Here is a 15,707-nt window from a genome sequence, read left to right on the forward strand (position 1 = left end):
TCTGTGTGTGAATGTGTGTAAGTGCAGAAAAATAAGAAGATAAATTAGGTGGAGCAGATTATCACATTTCAGCACTGCAACATCCTCTAAAAGCAATAAAGACAAAAGAGGCTTGACATTATACAGCCACGCTTCTGAAGAATTTATATGAATGTGTCATTTGTTTATCTGATCAGCAACACTTGCCAAAAATAAATGAACAATGAAGGCAACATGAGATAAAAGGCTCAATTTAATGCAAGCTTGTAGGCTGAATCACTGACAACCGATACCGGAGATGACCCATCAACAATACCTCAACATGTTTTAGAAAATAAAATTTGGTTTGCTACATTTTAATTGGTGTTATGTTGACATATATTAGGGAATATAACACTGTATTCCAACTAAGCATCACTTACTTAATTCATTGAAATCAAAGCAAAGGGATTAAACAAAATCTGAATCAATCTCCCAATTTACACACAGTGAAGGTGTCTGTATACCTTAGTGTAAAATACCTGTTCTGTTTTTCTGATCCAAAACAACTGAGACCCAGATCAATCATTTGAGAACATTTTAAAGCTTGCATGTAACCTATTTCACATTCAACTCAAATGAAAGAGTGGGCAACCTCTCATATGTGGGGATCTGGCTGGCCACCCTGTACAACCTCATCTTAAATAGGTATCAGTACACACCTGTCACCGTTCAGAGTGCCTCTTATTAACCATGACATAAATTCAGTCATCCTAGTATGCTTTTCCCAACATTTTCTGTGCTGCATCTCAGAGCAAACACAATGATCTGCAGAGTTTCAAAGGCATCAGAGGGATCTCTTTGTCAAAAGGTGCCAATTAGGGAAAGTGCACAAAATACTTTATAAGGCATTATGTATACTACACATCATGTGTAGAAAATATCTACCAACATTGTCATTAACAAGAACTAGATTTTCCTTCAAAGGTGATGATATTACAATGAAAACTGGCCAGGGAGGCTGCCAAGAGGAGTTGCATAAACTTCTGACAAGTACTGATAGTAACCTTCATATATCTGGGCCTGGGGTACAATGGTAAGATAGACAAAAATTTAAGCATTTTCATGTAAAGAAAAGCCTTCTAGCCTAATCTGTTAAAAATACATGGGAAAATGTGTTATGGTCTTATCAAACCAGTGTTGAGCTTTAGAACCATAATCCCAAAATGTCTGCTTGGGGCCAACACAACATTACACATCACCAAAAGAACATGATACATAAATTGAGGGATGATGGTGTCAACATCATACTGTAGGACTGATTTTCTGAAGCCGGATATGGGGACTTAATCAATATGGAGGATACCATGAACATTCCCAACTACCAAAGTTTTCACATCTGAATTCAGTTTTCTGCTAGAAAACTGAATTCAGCTTTTAGCACACCAACTCATAGTGCATTTCAAAATCCACAAAATAATGACTTCTCCAGAAACAAATAACTTTTTTTCACAAAATAGTCTACCAACAGCTTAGACCTCATTTTGACTGGAAATCTATGGGGTGGTTACAGTAGGCTGAACAGAAGAGATGCCTTCACAGTCGAACAAGTCTAGAGCATTGCAATGAGCGACCAAATATGTCCAAATAAACATTTGCTATGGATATTCATTCCCATTAAAATAAACAGAGTTCTGTAATAATGTCAGGTTGTATGGGTTAAAAGTCACATTAAGGGTGGAAAGAAATTCTCAAAGAATTTGTATTGGTCTCAGTGGTTTCATCACCAAACACCAGCATTTTAACATGGATGTGTAAACTTCTTAGATTCACTGTACTTACAAGTTTGACAGGACTACTTCACATCTCTCCCCAAAAAATGTTACTAAGAAAGAAAAAAAGAGTCTATTGGTTGAAAATATTGACTTCTATAGCAAATTAATCCAAAGTTGACACAACCATAAGGCTTTATTTAAAATTCCCTTTTCATTGTTTGTAGAATGGAGGAGGCTAAGAAAGGAGCCTGTGGTATACAATTAAAAATCACATAAAATTATGACTGCTGAAAGTAAATTACATTTTCAATTCATAGTGTAGATTTAATAAGCTAATAAGATAATATCTTCATGATGTAGTCACATGTAGGGGTGTGCATGCGTGGGTGTGTGTGTATCTGTCAGCTAAACCCAATCAAGCTTATCTAATGACATTTCTGCAATGGCAGAACACTTTTATCGCCCTCCAGTGGAGTGAAAGCACATAGCAAACTTGATGAGAGAGCCAAATTATGAAATGTATAAATTACAAAAATATTTTCCAATCATGATATCACTCACCCTTTTACTTGCATACATCAGTGATACATGTTCAGAGAGTGACAGGTGTGCCATTCCTCACTGATTTGCCTTTTACTTTTTAAGATATCTTCTTCAAGAGGTGGCAGCATTTACTCTACTTTTTCTGGGTTGTGTTTTACTTTGGTTTTAGATTAAATGTGGCTAAATCCTACATTGTACTGGACAAAATAAAGTCAAACTGTGCATTAAAATATGAAAATGAGTCCCTCTGTTAAAAAAGAAGAAAAAAAATCAGCACCCTGTATTTATGCTTTCCATGTAGTTTAGATACAGTGGATGCAAATCCCATTATATGAATACTAGCAAGTTTGTATTATCATACCTTGCACTGCTTCTTGGTCTAGCATGCTTTTTGAGTCTAGTAACAGTTAATGGCTGACCACATCCTACACCAGATACACACCCTGTTGTTCCACTCCACACATGTTCCACTGGAATTGGTATTGACACCTTCATCAATTAGATTAAAGAGTTTGTTTTTATTAAGAAGGCTATACCAGACGCATAATCACTATACATTGATTTAACATTATCTTTACAATAAAATTCTTCACTGAAATTACAGAATAAATATATGCACATTTTTTTCTTCAAATCTTTGTGAAAGAGAAAACATTAAAAGTGCTTACTACAAAGCTGTTAGTGGATTGCAATGGGAACTCCAGAAGCAATGAGAAGGGAAGAGGGGTGGGGCCATAACAAAGAGTGTGGAAATATTCAGAAAACCCTTCAGTATGGTCTCGTAATAATATTCACAAATGTTTTACCATCCCTGTATTGGGGCTTCCTTTTCTTTACAAGAAGCACCCTGATATAGACATACAGTATGTCTTCATTTATAGTAATAACCATATTAATAAGATATAAAAAATTAAATAGAACACTGAACCATAAATGTGTTGCGGTATCTCTGTTCATAGAGTGACGTGATAGTTCTGAGTAAATCCTCTCACTTCCTGCACTGAAGCGAGTGCATGCAGCAAACTGCAGTTCAGTTTGAATATAAGTATTTTTTTTAAAACTCTTTTGATAATGTCCTACAAAGAAAAACATGTGCACAGATTCCAGGTGTTTGTACATCCTAGTTGAGTAATAAGAGAGAGGGAAAAAAAAAGAAAAACAAAAAAGTAAGGGAGACGTCCAGCTCCCGTTTGTCCTCATGGTAACTAGTAGCACATCATGTTAGCTCCATACAAATGGATTTTAGTGACAGATGTAACATGGTTCATGTGTTTTATTTCCCAGAGCCCCATTTTTTTCTCCTTTGCTTTCTTCAGGGCATATAGAGATATTTATATATTATAAAAATAACGGTTGACGTTGCTGGCTACTCTGAAAAAAAGGCACTTAATTGAAACATCTGAGAATGACCTCTCCTCAAAGGTGATTTTAAGTGGGAGTGGGGGCATTGTGACTGTATAATTATACATATTTATTTCAATTCATGCTGTTTTTTCAAATTTTGCTTTAAGATTGGTCTAAGTAATTTTGTCTGTAAGGTGGCATAGTGAAAATGACAAAATCATGTTGGTTTTTTTTGTTGTTCTTTTCTACCGGGCTACAAAGTTATTAAAAACGGTAGGATTTTTCCAAGACTTCGAGGTAATCTGGCTTGGTTTGAAGTTTGGCCCTTAACTCGAGGTAATCACTTTGGGAGGGATCAGGGTAGCAGCCTTTCCCGGCTGTGAAAAGCAATGTCTCCTTCAGCCGTGCATCCTGCTGTAAATCTGGGTACTGCATGCCTGGTGGATGTGCATGTGCAACATGCATGTCCTTTAATTTGGGCACTGTCCCATACAAACAGTCTACAAAGCCCACTGTTGGCGTGGGCCTCTGACTGTCAATCACTGTGGGGCAGAGCCCTCCATTCTCATGAAATCCTGAAATGTCCGCCGTGGTGTGGTTGACCGTAACAATAGTGTTGAGCTGAGAGTTGGAGACCGCCAAGGTCCACTCTCTCTCTTTCTCCAACAAGGTTCTATAGTTACTGTTGCTACTGCTGCCATTGTCTTTCTTTTCTGCAAACTGTGCCATCTCCTCCTCAGCAATCTCTCCTTCTCTTGGCTTATAGATAGGGTTGTTACACATTTGAGTCACAGGGTGCGGGATGTAATCATAAACGTGGCCATGTCCATGTGTGTGAGTAGTGTGCGAATGTGTGTGCAAACTGGGTGTTGGTTTCTCCGGCGTGCCAGGGTTTCCGGCACAGCTTTGCCTTGGCGGATCCTCAAAAATCCTGCATTGCATCTGGATCCCAGTCAGGTCCACCTCAGAACGTTTGCGGAAAGGTAGCTTCTTTCTGCGACGGAGGACAAAGGCAAAGAGCCCAGCAGTAACAAACACCGCTGAAATGAAGAGGATGAGCAAACTGAGGATGAGAACTGACAGTGGAACAGCCCCTCTCCTACTTGATTCCCCCATTTCAGAGCTCCCTGTGGTGAGATCATCCCCACCAGGCAGAGCTGGAGAGGGACGTGAAGAATACTTCAGCTCAGGACAGATGACCTCAACCTCAAGCGAACGCAGGTCCTTTCCAAAAGCATACTCTGGTGTGTTGCAGGTGACTTCCCCCACCACAATGACAGAGGATAGCTTTTCCAGCCATTGTTTGAGAGGGATGATATCACATGAGCAATCCCAGGGATTCTGATGGAGATCGATCTGGACGATGGAAGTCAGATGCTCCAGGACCCCATGAACTGGCAGGGAAACAAAGTGATTTCTGCGAAGATTAAGACGTGCAAGGTTGGTGCCAGCAAAGGCATCATTGGGTAATGACCTCAACAGATTATTATTGAGGAAAACCAATTGCAGATTGGGCATTAGGGAGAAAGAATGAGACTGAATCTCACGGATGACATTGTATTCAAAGTAAAGATAGCTCAACATCTGAAGTCCACGAAACATACCAGGAGAGAGCCGCTCAATGTCATTACCATTCAAATATAAACTTTTTAAGTTTGGCAAGTTGATAAACGCACCCTCCTGGACATAGGATATCTGGTTGTTCCCTAAATGTAGTAAATCCAAACTTGAGAAGTTCCAGAAATCTGAACGATAGATTTTCTGTATCAGGTTCCCACTAAGATACAATTTCTTGGCATTAAGGGGTCGAGGCAGAAGCTCTGAAATGTTGTGAAACCCTTTGTCTTTGCAGTTTACTGTTAACCCAAGGTCATTGATGTGAAGGTTGCAAATACAATTAGCTGGACAGATTATTGGAATGGGTGGTCTTGTTTGGTAGCCAGCAATGGGGGGCTGGTTGAGGCCTGGGTAAATGCTACGAGGAGTTGGTGGATTCTTTGTGGGCCGTCTGGTAGGCTTTTTGGTAGGCTTCGCAGGCCTGTCCTTGTACTCCACAGAGGAGGCTGTGTTGTGAAAGGGGGAGAGCATGGAGGAAGGTTTAGTAGGCCAAGTATTCTCATTGCTGAATGGCACCCGAGGAATTCCCAGCTTGGCCTCAATCTCTGCATCGGTGAGAAGAGGACAGAGCTCGCTGCGTTTAATTTCCCGCAGGTCTTTTCCGTGTAGGTGGAATGGGGTCTCACATGTGATCTCTCCCACCAAAGCTGTGTAAGGGATTCTCTCTAGCCATGTTTTTAACTGGACAATCTCACACACACAGTTCCAAGGGTTTTCCTCCAGCTGGATTTCCATCAAGCTCCGCCCAACATACTCCAGTGTGCCTTTATACTGCAATGTCTTTAGTCTGTTACCTCTCAAGTCCAAATGTGTTAGGGACACAGACCGAAAAAGGTAATTCGGCAGCATGGGTATGAGATTGTCATTTAATATAAGTACTCTTAATTTGTGAAGGTGCCTGAATGCACCACTTTCAATCCTTTTAATAACATTGTAATCTGCTTGGAGATATTCTAGACTCTCCAACCCCAGAAATGTGTCGTTTCGGAAAACTTCTAGTTTGTTTTCATGGAGAAACAGTCGTTTAAGTATTCCCAAGCCATTGAATGCCCCAGCATGTATATCTTGCAAGGCGTTATTACCCAGATTGATGGATATGGCATTGTTAAGATGGAGGAAGCTGTTGAAGTAGAGCTTCCTCATTAAGTTCCTCTGCAGGTTGAGCTTGAAGGGTCGGCTCCAAATTTGAGAGATCTGGCTGACATTTGTAAATCCTTTACTGTCACAATGGACATGGAAGATGCCTTCCTTGACCTCGCAGTCGCACGGTTCAAAGCAGGGCTCATCGATCTCCTCCGAGTCCTCCAGCAGTGGGATTGGTGTGGTCCATCCTAAGGCTATGGTGCTCAGCAAGGTAACCCACAGCATCCTCGCTGACACCACGGCGATGAAGTTTCAGCTCCAGGGACAGAGCCACTTCACAGCACTGCAACAGAGAATGCCAGGGTAGATGAGATCGCAAGAAAAGGGAAGGCTTATGGTTAATGCTCACACACACACACACACACACGCTTTACATGCATACAAACACACATGTACATATACACACAGAAACCAAGAGAAGTTTGAGATGACAGAGACAGAAAAGGAAGATACAGGAAAGAGTGCATTAGTTTCAGTAGAATGGACGGCAGCTTTGAAATGAATACCTATGAATAATAGAAAGACACTGGACACCACTTTAGACCCGGCAATATTGCTGTCTTTTTAAAACAAAATATAAAGCCCTATACTCTTAAATAGATAATATGATACCAGAGAGCACAAACGGCTCTCTGCAGTCAGACACTACACTTCACTATGTAGCCTGAAATGCCATTTATTATACAGCAGATGTGCTGGTAAGGTCGCAATAAATCACAGCAGAGATGCTTATCGCTATGAATAAACGAAGGCAACAGCGGCTAAGGAAGAGTACCGTCGAGGAGACACTGTCCCTTGCTTTATTTAATGCATAACAAGAATCTCCAATACATGAGCAATCAAAGTTTAAACCATGGAACAAAATAGTACAACAGAATTGTGTTTTGTGCTAAGCCCAGTCTGAACATATCTCTGTTACTAATTCAAAGCTGATAAAAGACATGTTTTAGCCTTACATGTAAAAATCACTGGTTTATTCAACAAAAATTTTAATTCATTACTATTGAATGAGCAAGTATTGTATTTTGTATTGTAATGTATTTCCCAAAGATTAGGGGACCCAGTAGTTTCCTCTTGTGTTTTACCTCCAATTAAATCTACGATATGCAAGAGGACACAAAAAATGTTTTACTTTTTTTTTTTTGTCCCTGATAAATTATGTTTTATTAGTCGAACCAACTCTTTTTAAGATAATATGAACAATTTGAGACGTAAAAAGAGCAATGGGCTATTCTGACGCTTAGAAAAGCGCAGCTGTGGGGCAGCTGTGAGGCAAAAAGAAAACTAATAGCAGTTGTGATTGTGAGAATGGTGAAATGTGTCAATTTCATCTAAAAAATTGTATTCCTCTCACGGGGACAAAAAAAAAGATGTGTCTGCCAGACACTTGTGTTATTGTCCCTCTATCTGCCTTTATTTTTCTCTCACCGCACACACGCAAAGCTTCTGAAAATCTTTGCCATTATTGCAAACTCATGTATCCACTGCGCTGTTCAGCTCAATAATAGAGAAGCGCATATGGCCCAGGCAAAAGCGCTGCCCGTGGTGCTGAATGCAAAATCCCGGCAATTGACGTGAAAAACGCAGGAATCCCTCAAAAAATGACAGATTAAAAAAAAAATTAAAAATTAAAAAGCAAAAAATGATCTTTACACGATGTTTATTTCATGTCGTCTTCCCCGTGCCACGAGTAATCCAGCAGGATTTGATTCCGCCTCCGTTTTTATAGAGATCAAAAAGCCAGATGCGATGTGAAAAAAAAAAAAAAAAAAAAGTAACAAAACATTTCAGGACACGGAGCAAATTTGGCACCATAAAAATTCCACTCGCGGTGCATCAGTTCTAGTGGTATATACGTACTTAGTTTAGCGGGATTCCAACTTCACATATCCTCCTCCTGCGGTGATGGGTCCTGTCGTTGCCCGGTGCGTCCCGCGTCTCACGGTCCGTTGCCGGGCTGCGAGGGAGGGGGAAGAGAACGAGAAAATGAAGGGGGTGACTGAGCCGCCTGAACGGGGAAAACACAAAGGAGGACATGGACAGAGACAGCGGGGCATTGAGGAGGGAGAGAGGAGGAGGAGATGCGCATAAGAATGAGCCCCGGATGAATTTTAAAAAAAGAAAGAAGAAGTAGTAGTAGTGGTGCTTGTCATGAATTGGCAAATTTCGACCAGCTTCTTTTAAAAGATATAAACCTTTCAACGGACATCATCGCGCTGAGTTAGTGTGGGAAAAGAAAAATGATGCTGAACAAGTTCCGGTCTACAAGGAACGGTCTCTGATTTGGTGCCAACCCAAGGCACCCCCCCTCCCACACACCCACCCTCACTCAAAAGAAAAAAAGAAAAAAAAAGAGGGGAAGACAGCAGAGCGCGTGTTGGAATACATGCCAAGCATAATGCAGGCTTTCGTCGTGACATTGGCCGTAAAATTGGGGACTAAAGCAAGAACAAAACGTGTATTGATTAGTAGGATGGATTCCTGCTCTCAGTTATCCTCGCTCGCTGTCGCCCTGTTTGAAGTCCGTGGCTATGCAGACATCAATGGAAGCACAGAAACACACACACACACACACACTCACAAATATCGGGTAAATACTTTCCATGATCCATACGAAATAGTCTATAACTGCTCACCTTAGTTTTGTTGAGCAATTGGAAAGCATCGGGGGATAAAAAAGATCACTAGTTTGAATCTGGTAAATCTCTCGTTCTCCCCTTCTCCTCCTCTTCTTCTCTCTCTCCTTTTCTCTCTCGTTCTCACTCTCTCCCCCCTCTCTCTCTCTTTTCCTCTCCCCCTTTTCCTCACCCTCTCTTAGTGGCTGAACCGAAAGAGAGGAGAGAAAAGAAATGAAGACGTGATGAGAATGCGATCTCTCCCCCTATCTCTCTCGCTCTCCAGTGATACCGACTCTCTCTCTCCTCTCTCTTTTTTTCTAAGCAGTTTGTTTAAAATGCAAGTCCTCCACTTCTGCCCATCCTCTTCCTTTTCCACCACCACCTTCTCCTCCTCCTCCTCCTCCTCCTCCTCCTGAGCCGCCTCTCGGGCGAGCCTTCAACAACCGGGTGAGAGTGTTCTCCTGGCGGCTTCAGGAGCGCGTCTCCGTCAGCACAGCGGCACGGGCATGTGAATCATATCGGCCTCGACTTGGTTTTCTCTCCCCCCCCCCCCCCCCCCCCCCTCGTTGTGCGTCAGAGAAAAGTGACGGACCGAACTGGGGAGAGGGCTGCGAAGAGATGGGAGAAGCAGAGAGGAGAGAGATCTCTGGCAGTGAGAGAAAGACGGAGGAAGGGAGGGGGGGGGAGCAACACGAGTGAAGGGGGACTGCTGCTCTATAGTTCTGGATGCTGTCGAGAGGAGGGAAGGAAGTGAAGTGAAGGGAGGAGAGCAGCGAGTGAGAGAAGCGCTGTAAGCTGCGGCGGCGGGAGCGTGCGTCAGTGAGAAATAAATGAGACCTGTGGATCCCAGACTGTGGACGCAGGACGCATCCTTCTTTCTTTGTGTCTCCCTGCATAAATATTTTTAAATACTTGTTTCATTGGAAAGAAAATTATTTAGTCCCGATTTTTTTCTTATTTCTCTCTCTCTCTCTCTCTTCTCCTTTACTTTTTTTTCTCCTCAGGACGCAGCCACATTTGTGGAGAGGTAGTCGCAACCTGTCACCCTTGCTGAGAAGACAAAGAAGGTGGCCGCGAATGTCTACAACCAGCAGGGCAGGGACTGCAAAATTACGGAGCATTTCTTCCTTCTATTCTGTCTGCGTGTCTTCCCCGGTCTCGCCTGTAGCGGGCAACACAAGCCCACTCTGTGAGCAGGAAGATCCTTCTACCTTTTTTTTTTTTTTTTTTTTTTTTTGCAGCTTAACACAGAGGAGGGTGATTGCAGCGGAGAATTGTAATCTTCTTACAGAATCTCTGGTCAATACCTTTAGCATGGCCTCTGTACCACATACACAACCGGAGTTTAGACTTGCATCTTTAAAACTAAGATTGCTGTAATTTGGCCTATAGGCTACATTGAACATCAAATGTTAATAACTTCAAAGATTAATTTTAGAATGACTCATCTAGTGTGTCCTTTTTGTTAAAAGGAAACAAACAAAAAAAAGGCTTGTTAATATTAAATACAATGTTCAATTGTATGCATTGAACATGAACTTTTTCGTGACAATCACATCTAACATTTTCTGGTTTGACTTTAGTATTAGCCCTTTTACTAAAGCAGATCACACTGTAGCACATCCTGAACGAACTCCCCGCACTTCACCTGTGTTACATTCACAGTAATTGTGAACCATTGGTTTAAATGGACTTGGAAAGTCAAACACACATCTATAAAAGGTCCTGTAGTTAATAGTACAAAAAATATATATGTAAATAATTCTGCTGCTTTGAAGATCTCAGTGAGCTCAGTGGCTTCTATAATTCATAAATTGAATAAGTTTGGAATCACCAGGACTCTACCTAGACCTGGCTGGGCATCAAAACTGAGCGGGTGACCAAAACCATGATGGTCACTCCGTCAGAAATCCAGTGTTCCTCTGAGAGATGAGAATCTTCCATAAGGACAACCATCCCTTCAGCAAACCACCAGTAAGGCCTGTATGGTGTCCAGATGAAAGCCTGGCATAGCAGCCTCCTGGACGTTTGTCAAAAGGCACCTGGAGGACTCTCAGACCACTGGAAGCAACATTCTCCAGTCTGATGACAGAAAGATTGAACTCTTTAGTAAATGCCAGGTGTCATGTTAGGAGGAAACCAGGCATGGCTCATCAACAGGCCAATATTATCTCTAGAGTAAAGTGAAATGGTGGTAGCACAAGACCTTGGCTAATAACGGGGCTGTAAATACCCCTCTTGCCTTCTAAGAAATAAAAAAAGACACATTGTATTAAATCCCCCATGCTATCCCAATTCTTTCATAAAACCCAGACAAATGTGTTTTTGTCAATATTGATTTAAATTCTACTCCAAAAAATGCAACTTCTTACAATAATGGTTAAGTTCTAACAGCTTGTTTCATTTGAATAGAACCTGTTGTCTGAAGGCTTGTACAAAGATTTGTTTCATAGTTAGACAGAAACAGTCAACTCTACACTTTTCTACTAGAGTTTTCCTGTTAAATGTATTAAATACTTCTGAAATTAATCTGCTGAGATATAAGGCAAGCGAGCAAATATCCCATTTTGTAATCCCTGCTGAGATTTGTCACTTTACGCATCATGGTGGATTAAATGATTGAGCTCTGGAGACATTATCATGTGCAGGGTATATAGGACATAAATTAATGTTCTCTGTGGTTGCAACCTTAAACACCATTTCATAGACCTCTGAGGGTCTAATATGTTTAAAAGGCTTTTCCTTGTAATACACAGCTTCTACCCTTGACTTTTCATAACTCAGAGAATCTCACTAAGTACATACAATGACCAACATGACCCTCAAATAAAAATAAAACAAATATCAGTGAATAAATAGTATGGGACCATGAATGATTTGTAAAAGGATTGAAAAAAAATTTCATTTTGGTTTAAGTGGAATCAGCTCCTTTCCTACAATATGCTACTTCAGGAAAAAATGTATAGGCCTTAGTCAATAAATACTTGAAGACACATCCACTGCCTGCATACACACTCGCAGGCAATCCAGTGCAGAAAGGTCAGAGGAGTGTTTGGGAGCAGCTGGTCTGTAAAACTGCCATTCCTCCTCATGAAAAGCCATCATTCACTCCGTCAGTCTGTCAGCTACTGTCTCACTGGGTGACATAAGGCCACGCCAAATCCTTCATTCAGTCATAGGACATCGGCTGCAAAGACTTTGTGTTTTAGTGCTGTTTGAAATTGACAAAGTGCAAATCAGGACTAATGAGTTTGTCAGCCAGAATGTACAGTGGACATTGATGTCACTGTGCTTGACAAATATCACACAAACTGTCATTTCCCCTATGTAAAAAAAAAAAAAAAGTGAAGGAGGAAACTGAAAAGTTTTGACCAAAAAGGTTGAGTCATGAGAAATGGTGTTTAATGTAAGTGGAGGAAAATAAAATGTATTCACCATAAGCTGTCATTAAAGGAAAGAATAATTTGACCAGCCTTGGAGCAGGCAATCTGAACTAGAATATTGTGCAAAAATATGAATATCCTTTTAACCTATTCACATTAAATGTTACAACAATATTGGGGTTTTGCATGATGAATCACAGACCGTTAGTGTCATATTGACTGAAAAAAATGCACAGCTTTTATTTTTGTTTACAAATATGGCGTTAATATGTATTCAGCCCCTTTTCCTTTGACACCCCTAAGCAAAATCCTGTACAACCAGTTGCTCTCAGATGTCAACTACTTAAAAAATTAGAGCCATCTTGAGTTTAATTTAATCTAATTTTAGATACGGTTGTTCTGTGAAGCTCTCAGAGGCTTGTAGGAGAATATTACCAAATAAACATCATCATCGCTGACAGAAAGAATCAGAAACAGGCAATGACGAAACTACAGAAAAGTTTGAGAGATGTTTGGTTTAGAAACTGATATCCCAAGCTTTAGGCATCTCACCAATAAGTGGTCACTCCATCAGCGAGGCATGTAAAAAGTATGGCACAACTGAAAACCTGCCAAGAGATCTCTATCCATCTACAATTAAACAGTCGAAACATTAATCAAATAAGTTGCAAAGAAACCCAGGGAACTCTGTAGGATTTGCAAAAATCCCATGGCTGAGGTGTGGTATCTGTTGACTGAGAAATAATTAACTTCTAATGCACTGTACATATAAGAACATTATGAAGTGAAGGTCAAAAGTACAAAGTCATTGTTGAAAGAAAGCAAAGTGAACAGGTTCGGTTTAGGTATGATTAACGATTAACAAATGCCAAGGCAATTATTAGTAAAGTTAGTTATACTGAATCAAAGTTGGGGCACCATTTGATTATCAAGAATTAATAGGAAGATAGATTTTAGTCTCTGTCATTTACTGTTTTATGAATACCTGCCTGATGAAGTGGGATTTTATAGCACAATGGATGAAGCAGTTGGGATAACGGAGTCACAAGTTAGCATATTTATAAGGGCTGTGCAGACCTATTTTATGTGAAGAGGAAGCTAAAAATACCAATAAAATGGAACAAGCTCAGTGTTTAATCCTCTCATTGAAACAAAGTTTGCTGCAACTTTTAATCACAACCCACAGCAAATTTTGGTAGCATCAAATTCAGCGACCTAAATCACTCAGAACAAGGAAAGCAAAATACAATGATATAAACAATATTTGAATTATTGTATCATAAAAACAATCTCTGACACAACTTCCCACTGTGAACTGTTCTGATGAATAAGGGGACACTTTGAGTTCTGCAGCTCCGATGAACACAGAAGAAGTGGCGGTCACTAGCAGATGGAGAGAGGGTTTGTGTAGACTGGTGAATGTGTCAAGTGTGCAGAGCTTTGGAAGAAAACAAGTGACTATGCTGTGTGAATGCGGCAAGAAACATCAAAATCAACCCGAACATCTGTGGCCTTTTAAAGTCATCGCTACAAAATAAAAAGACATGAGTGACAACACTGTCCTCACAGACATCAAACAGCTCCCAAGCCAAGAAGGAGAAATGGCTGACAATAATACCCAACCAATACTTGAATTAGAAAACAAACAAAAATAACAGTGTTGTCACTGCTGTTGATGTTGCAACCAGGAAGATAATAAATGTCCATTATGTTGAGTAACATGTTACAAGAGGAAACAAAAAAATTATTTACTTAAAAAAATATTTTAACTTATGTACTTTTTAAAAGAGAAGAGAATGCATTCATATCAAAATTCTGAATTATATGAGTGCAAGAATGTCTAAAACGGAAACAATCAGTGTGGAAATAAGAGTCAATTCCTGAATAAATCTTAAATGTTGCAGTATTAAATATGAGATAAATCCTCTTTATCACCAGCTGATACTGAGGTAAATATGTTACATTTTAAATAACGCAACTTGAAATAATGAAATAAATTAATACATTATTAATTAAAATAAAAATAAAAAAATCAGAAACAGGAAAAAACAAAAAAGTTTTGTATCCCATTAAAAACTTTCCACTCTTCAGCTGTCTCTTTTAAAGTATTCCATTACTGCCTCTCTGCTTGTCATCAGGGGCTTTCAGTGACATACCACATGCCACCCGCTCCAGCCCTTAGTGGACCCCAAGGGACGACGAGGGGCACAGTCAAGCAATTCCCAGCCTGTTGGTCTGTCTGTCTGTCTCCATGTCTTACCTCCTGTCACTCTGCCTGACTACTTGAGTCAGTGTAACCAACGTGTCACCTCGACTGCCGTTCTTGCTTTCCACTTACTTACATCCCCACCTGGCTGCCCACCAGCCAGACCACCTACCTCCTGCCAGTCTTTTCTGCCTGATGGCCTGCCCGTATGGCTCACTGCCTGCTTGCTTTCATGTCTCCCTGTCTCTATGCCAGTGTATCAGTCCATGAAGCTTTCAGTACACCAATCTGTCTCATAACATTCCACTATGGTTAGCACATGGTTGAGTCATAATCTTGATTAGCTTGTTTCACTGACCAACATAGACAAAATCAATTATAAAATGAAGGGTAAAAAAAAAAAAAAGTCTTTTAACATGTAAAATACCGTTCCATAATCGCACAACTTCAGGCTGTTTCATACTTGGAAAATTGAGCATGGTTGTTTGATTTTTGGTACATCAAACAGAAGAAAAATGAAAGGCAAAAATTTATTTGCTCTCCATGCTTGAGGGCCAAACTGTATGAACGTAAAAACGTATTTAATTATTCATATGATTTTAATGAAAGCAGCAACCTTGCAAGAAAAACTGACCAACTGTTTTATTTGAGGTTCTCTTTTGATAATGTATTCATCGGTTCACTGAATATATTACAGGGACTGTATAAAGTTGCTGACTGACAGGCTATATGAAAAAGCTCTCGATAAGGTTATGCAGAAGACATAGTGAGAATATGGAATACACAGCTGCTTTCACTTTAAAAGTTGCTCTCTGTAGTTCAGGGCCTGGCCTGGTTTGAAATTTCAATCTGTTTTCAGGGTAAGAATCTACCTTAGCCTATGTGTTTAGAAGCAGTGGCTGTTCGCAACTATGGTGTTAAAAAGCAGCACCGACAGTAATTCAATCAGCAAATGCTCATTCATTCTAAACACAGATGTTTTTCAGTAGTATAGAATAGTTTTCTTTTCCTCTTTTATTTCATGGTATCTTACAAGAAGTTTGAAGTGAGAATTTTAATTAACCCTGTGTGATTTTAGATATGTCTAAATAATCATTTTACTGGAGAAGTTATTGCTTCT

General features: G+C 40.2%; 1 protein-coding gene across 3 annotated transcripts; it reads right to left on the minus strand.

Annotated features, from left to right (window-relative positions):
• Positions 1–214: 214 nt before the first annotated feature.
• On the minus strand, positions 215–9,162 carry slitrk3 (SLIT and NTRK like family member 3). Of its 3 annotated transcripts, none has more exons than XM_005805931.2 (3): positions 9,017–9,162; positions 8,241–8,337; positions 215–6,663 (listed from the first exon to the last, which is right to left on the minus strand). In XM_005805931.2, the coding sequence occupies exon 3, from the start codon at positions 6,603–6,605 to the stop codon at positions 3,885–3,887; it is 2,721 nt and encodes a 906-aa protein (XP_005805988.1). In that variant the 5' UTR covers positions 6,606–6,663; positions 8,241–8,337; positions 9,017–9,162; the 3' UTR covers positions 215–3,884. The 3 variants fall into 3 exon arrangements, with proteins under 3 accessions (XP_005805988.1, XP_023206729.1, XP_023206730.1); XM_023350961.1 differs by having other exon boundaries at positions 8,241–8,388; XM_023350962.1 differs by lacking the exon at positions 8,241–8,337.
• Between the last annotated feature and the right edge of the window lie 6,545 nt (positions 9,163–15,707).

The sequence above is a fragment of the Xiphophorus maculatus genome, chromosome 18, assembly GCF_002775205.1.
Source record: "Xiphophorus maculatus strain JP 163 A chromosome 18, X_maculatus-5.0-male, whole genome shotgun sequence".
NCBI classification, from domain to species: domain Eukaryota; kingdom Metazoa; phylum Chordata; class Actinopteri; order Cyprinodontiformes; family Poeciliidae; genus Xiphophorus; species Xiphophorus maculatus.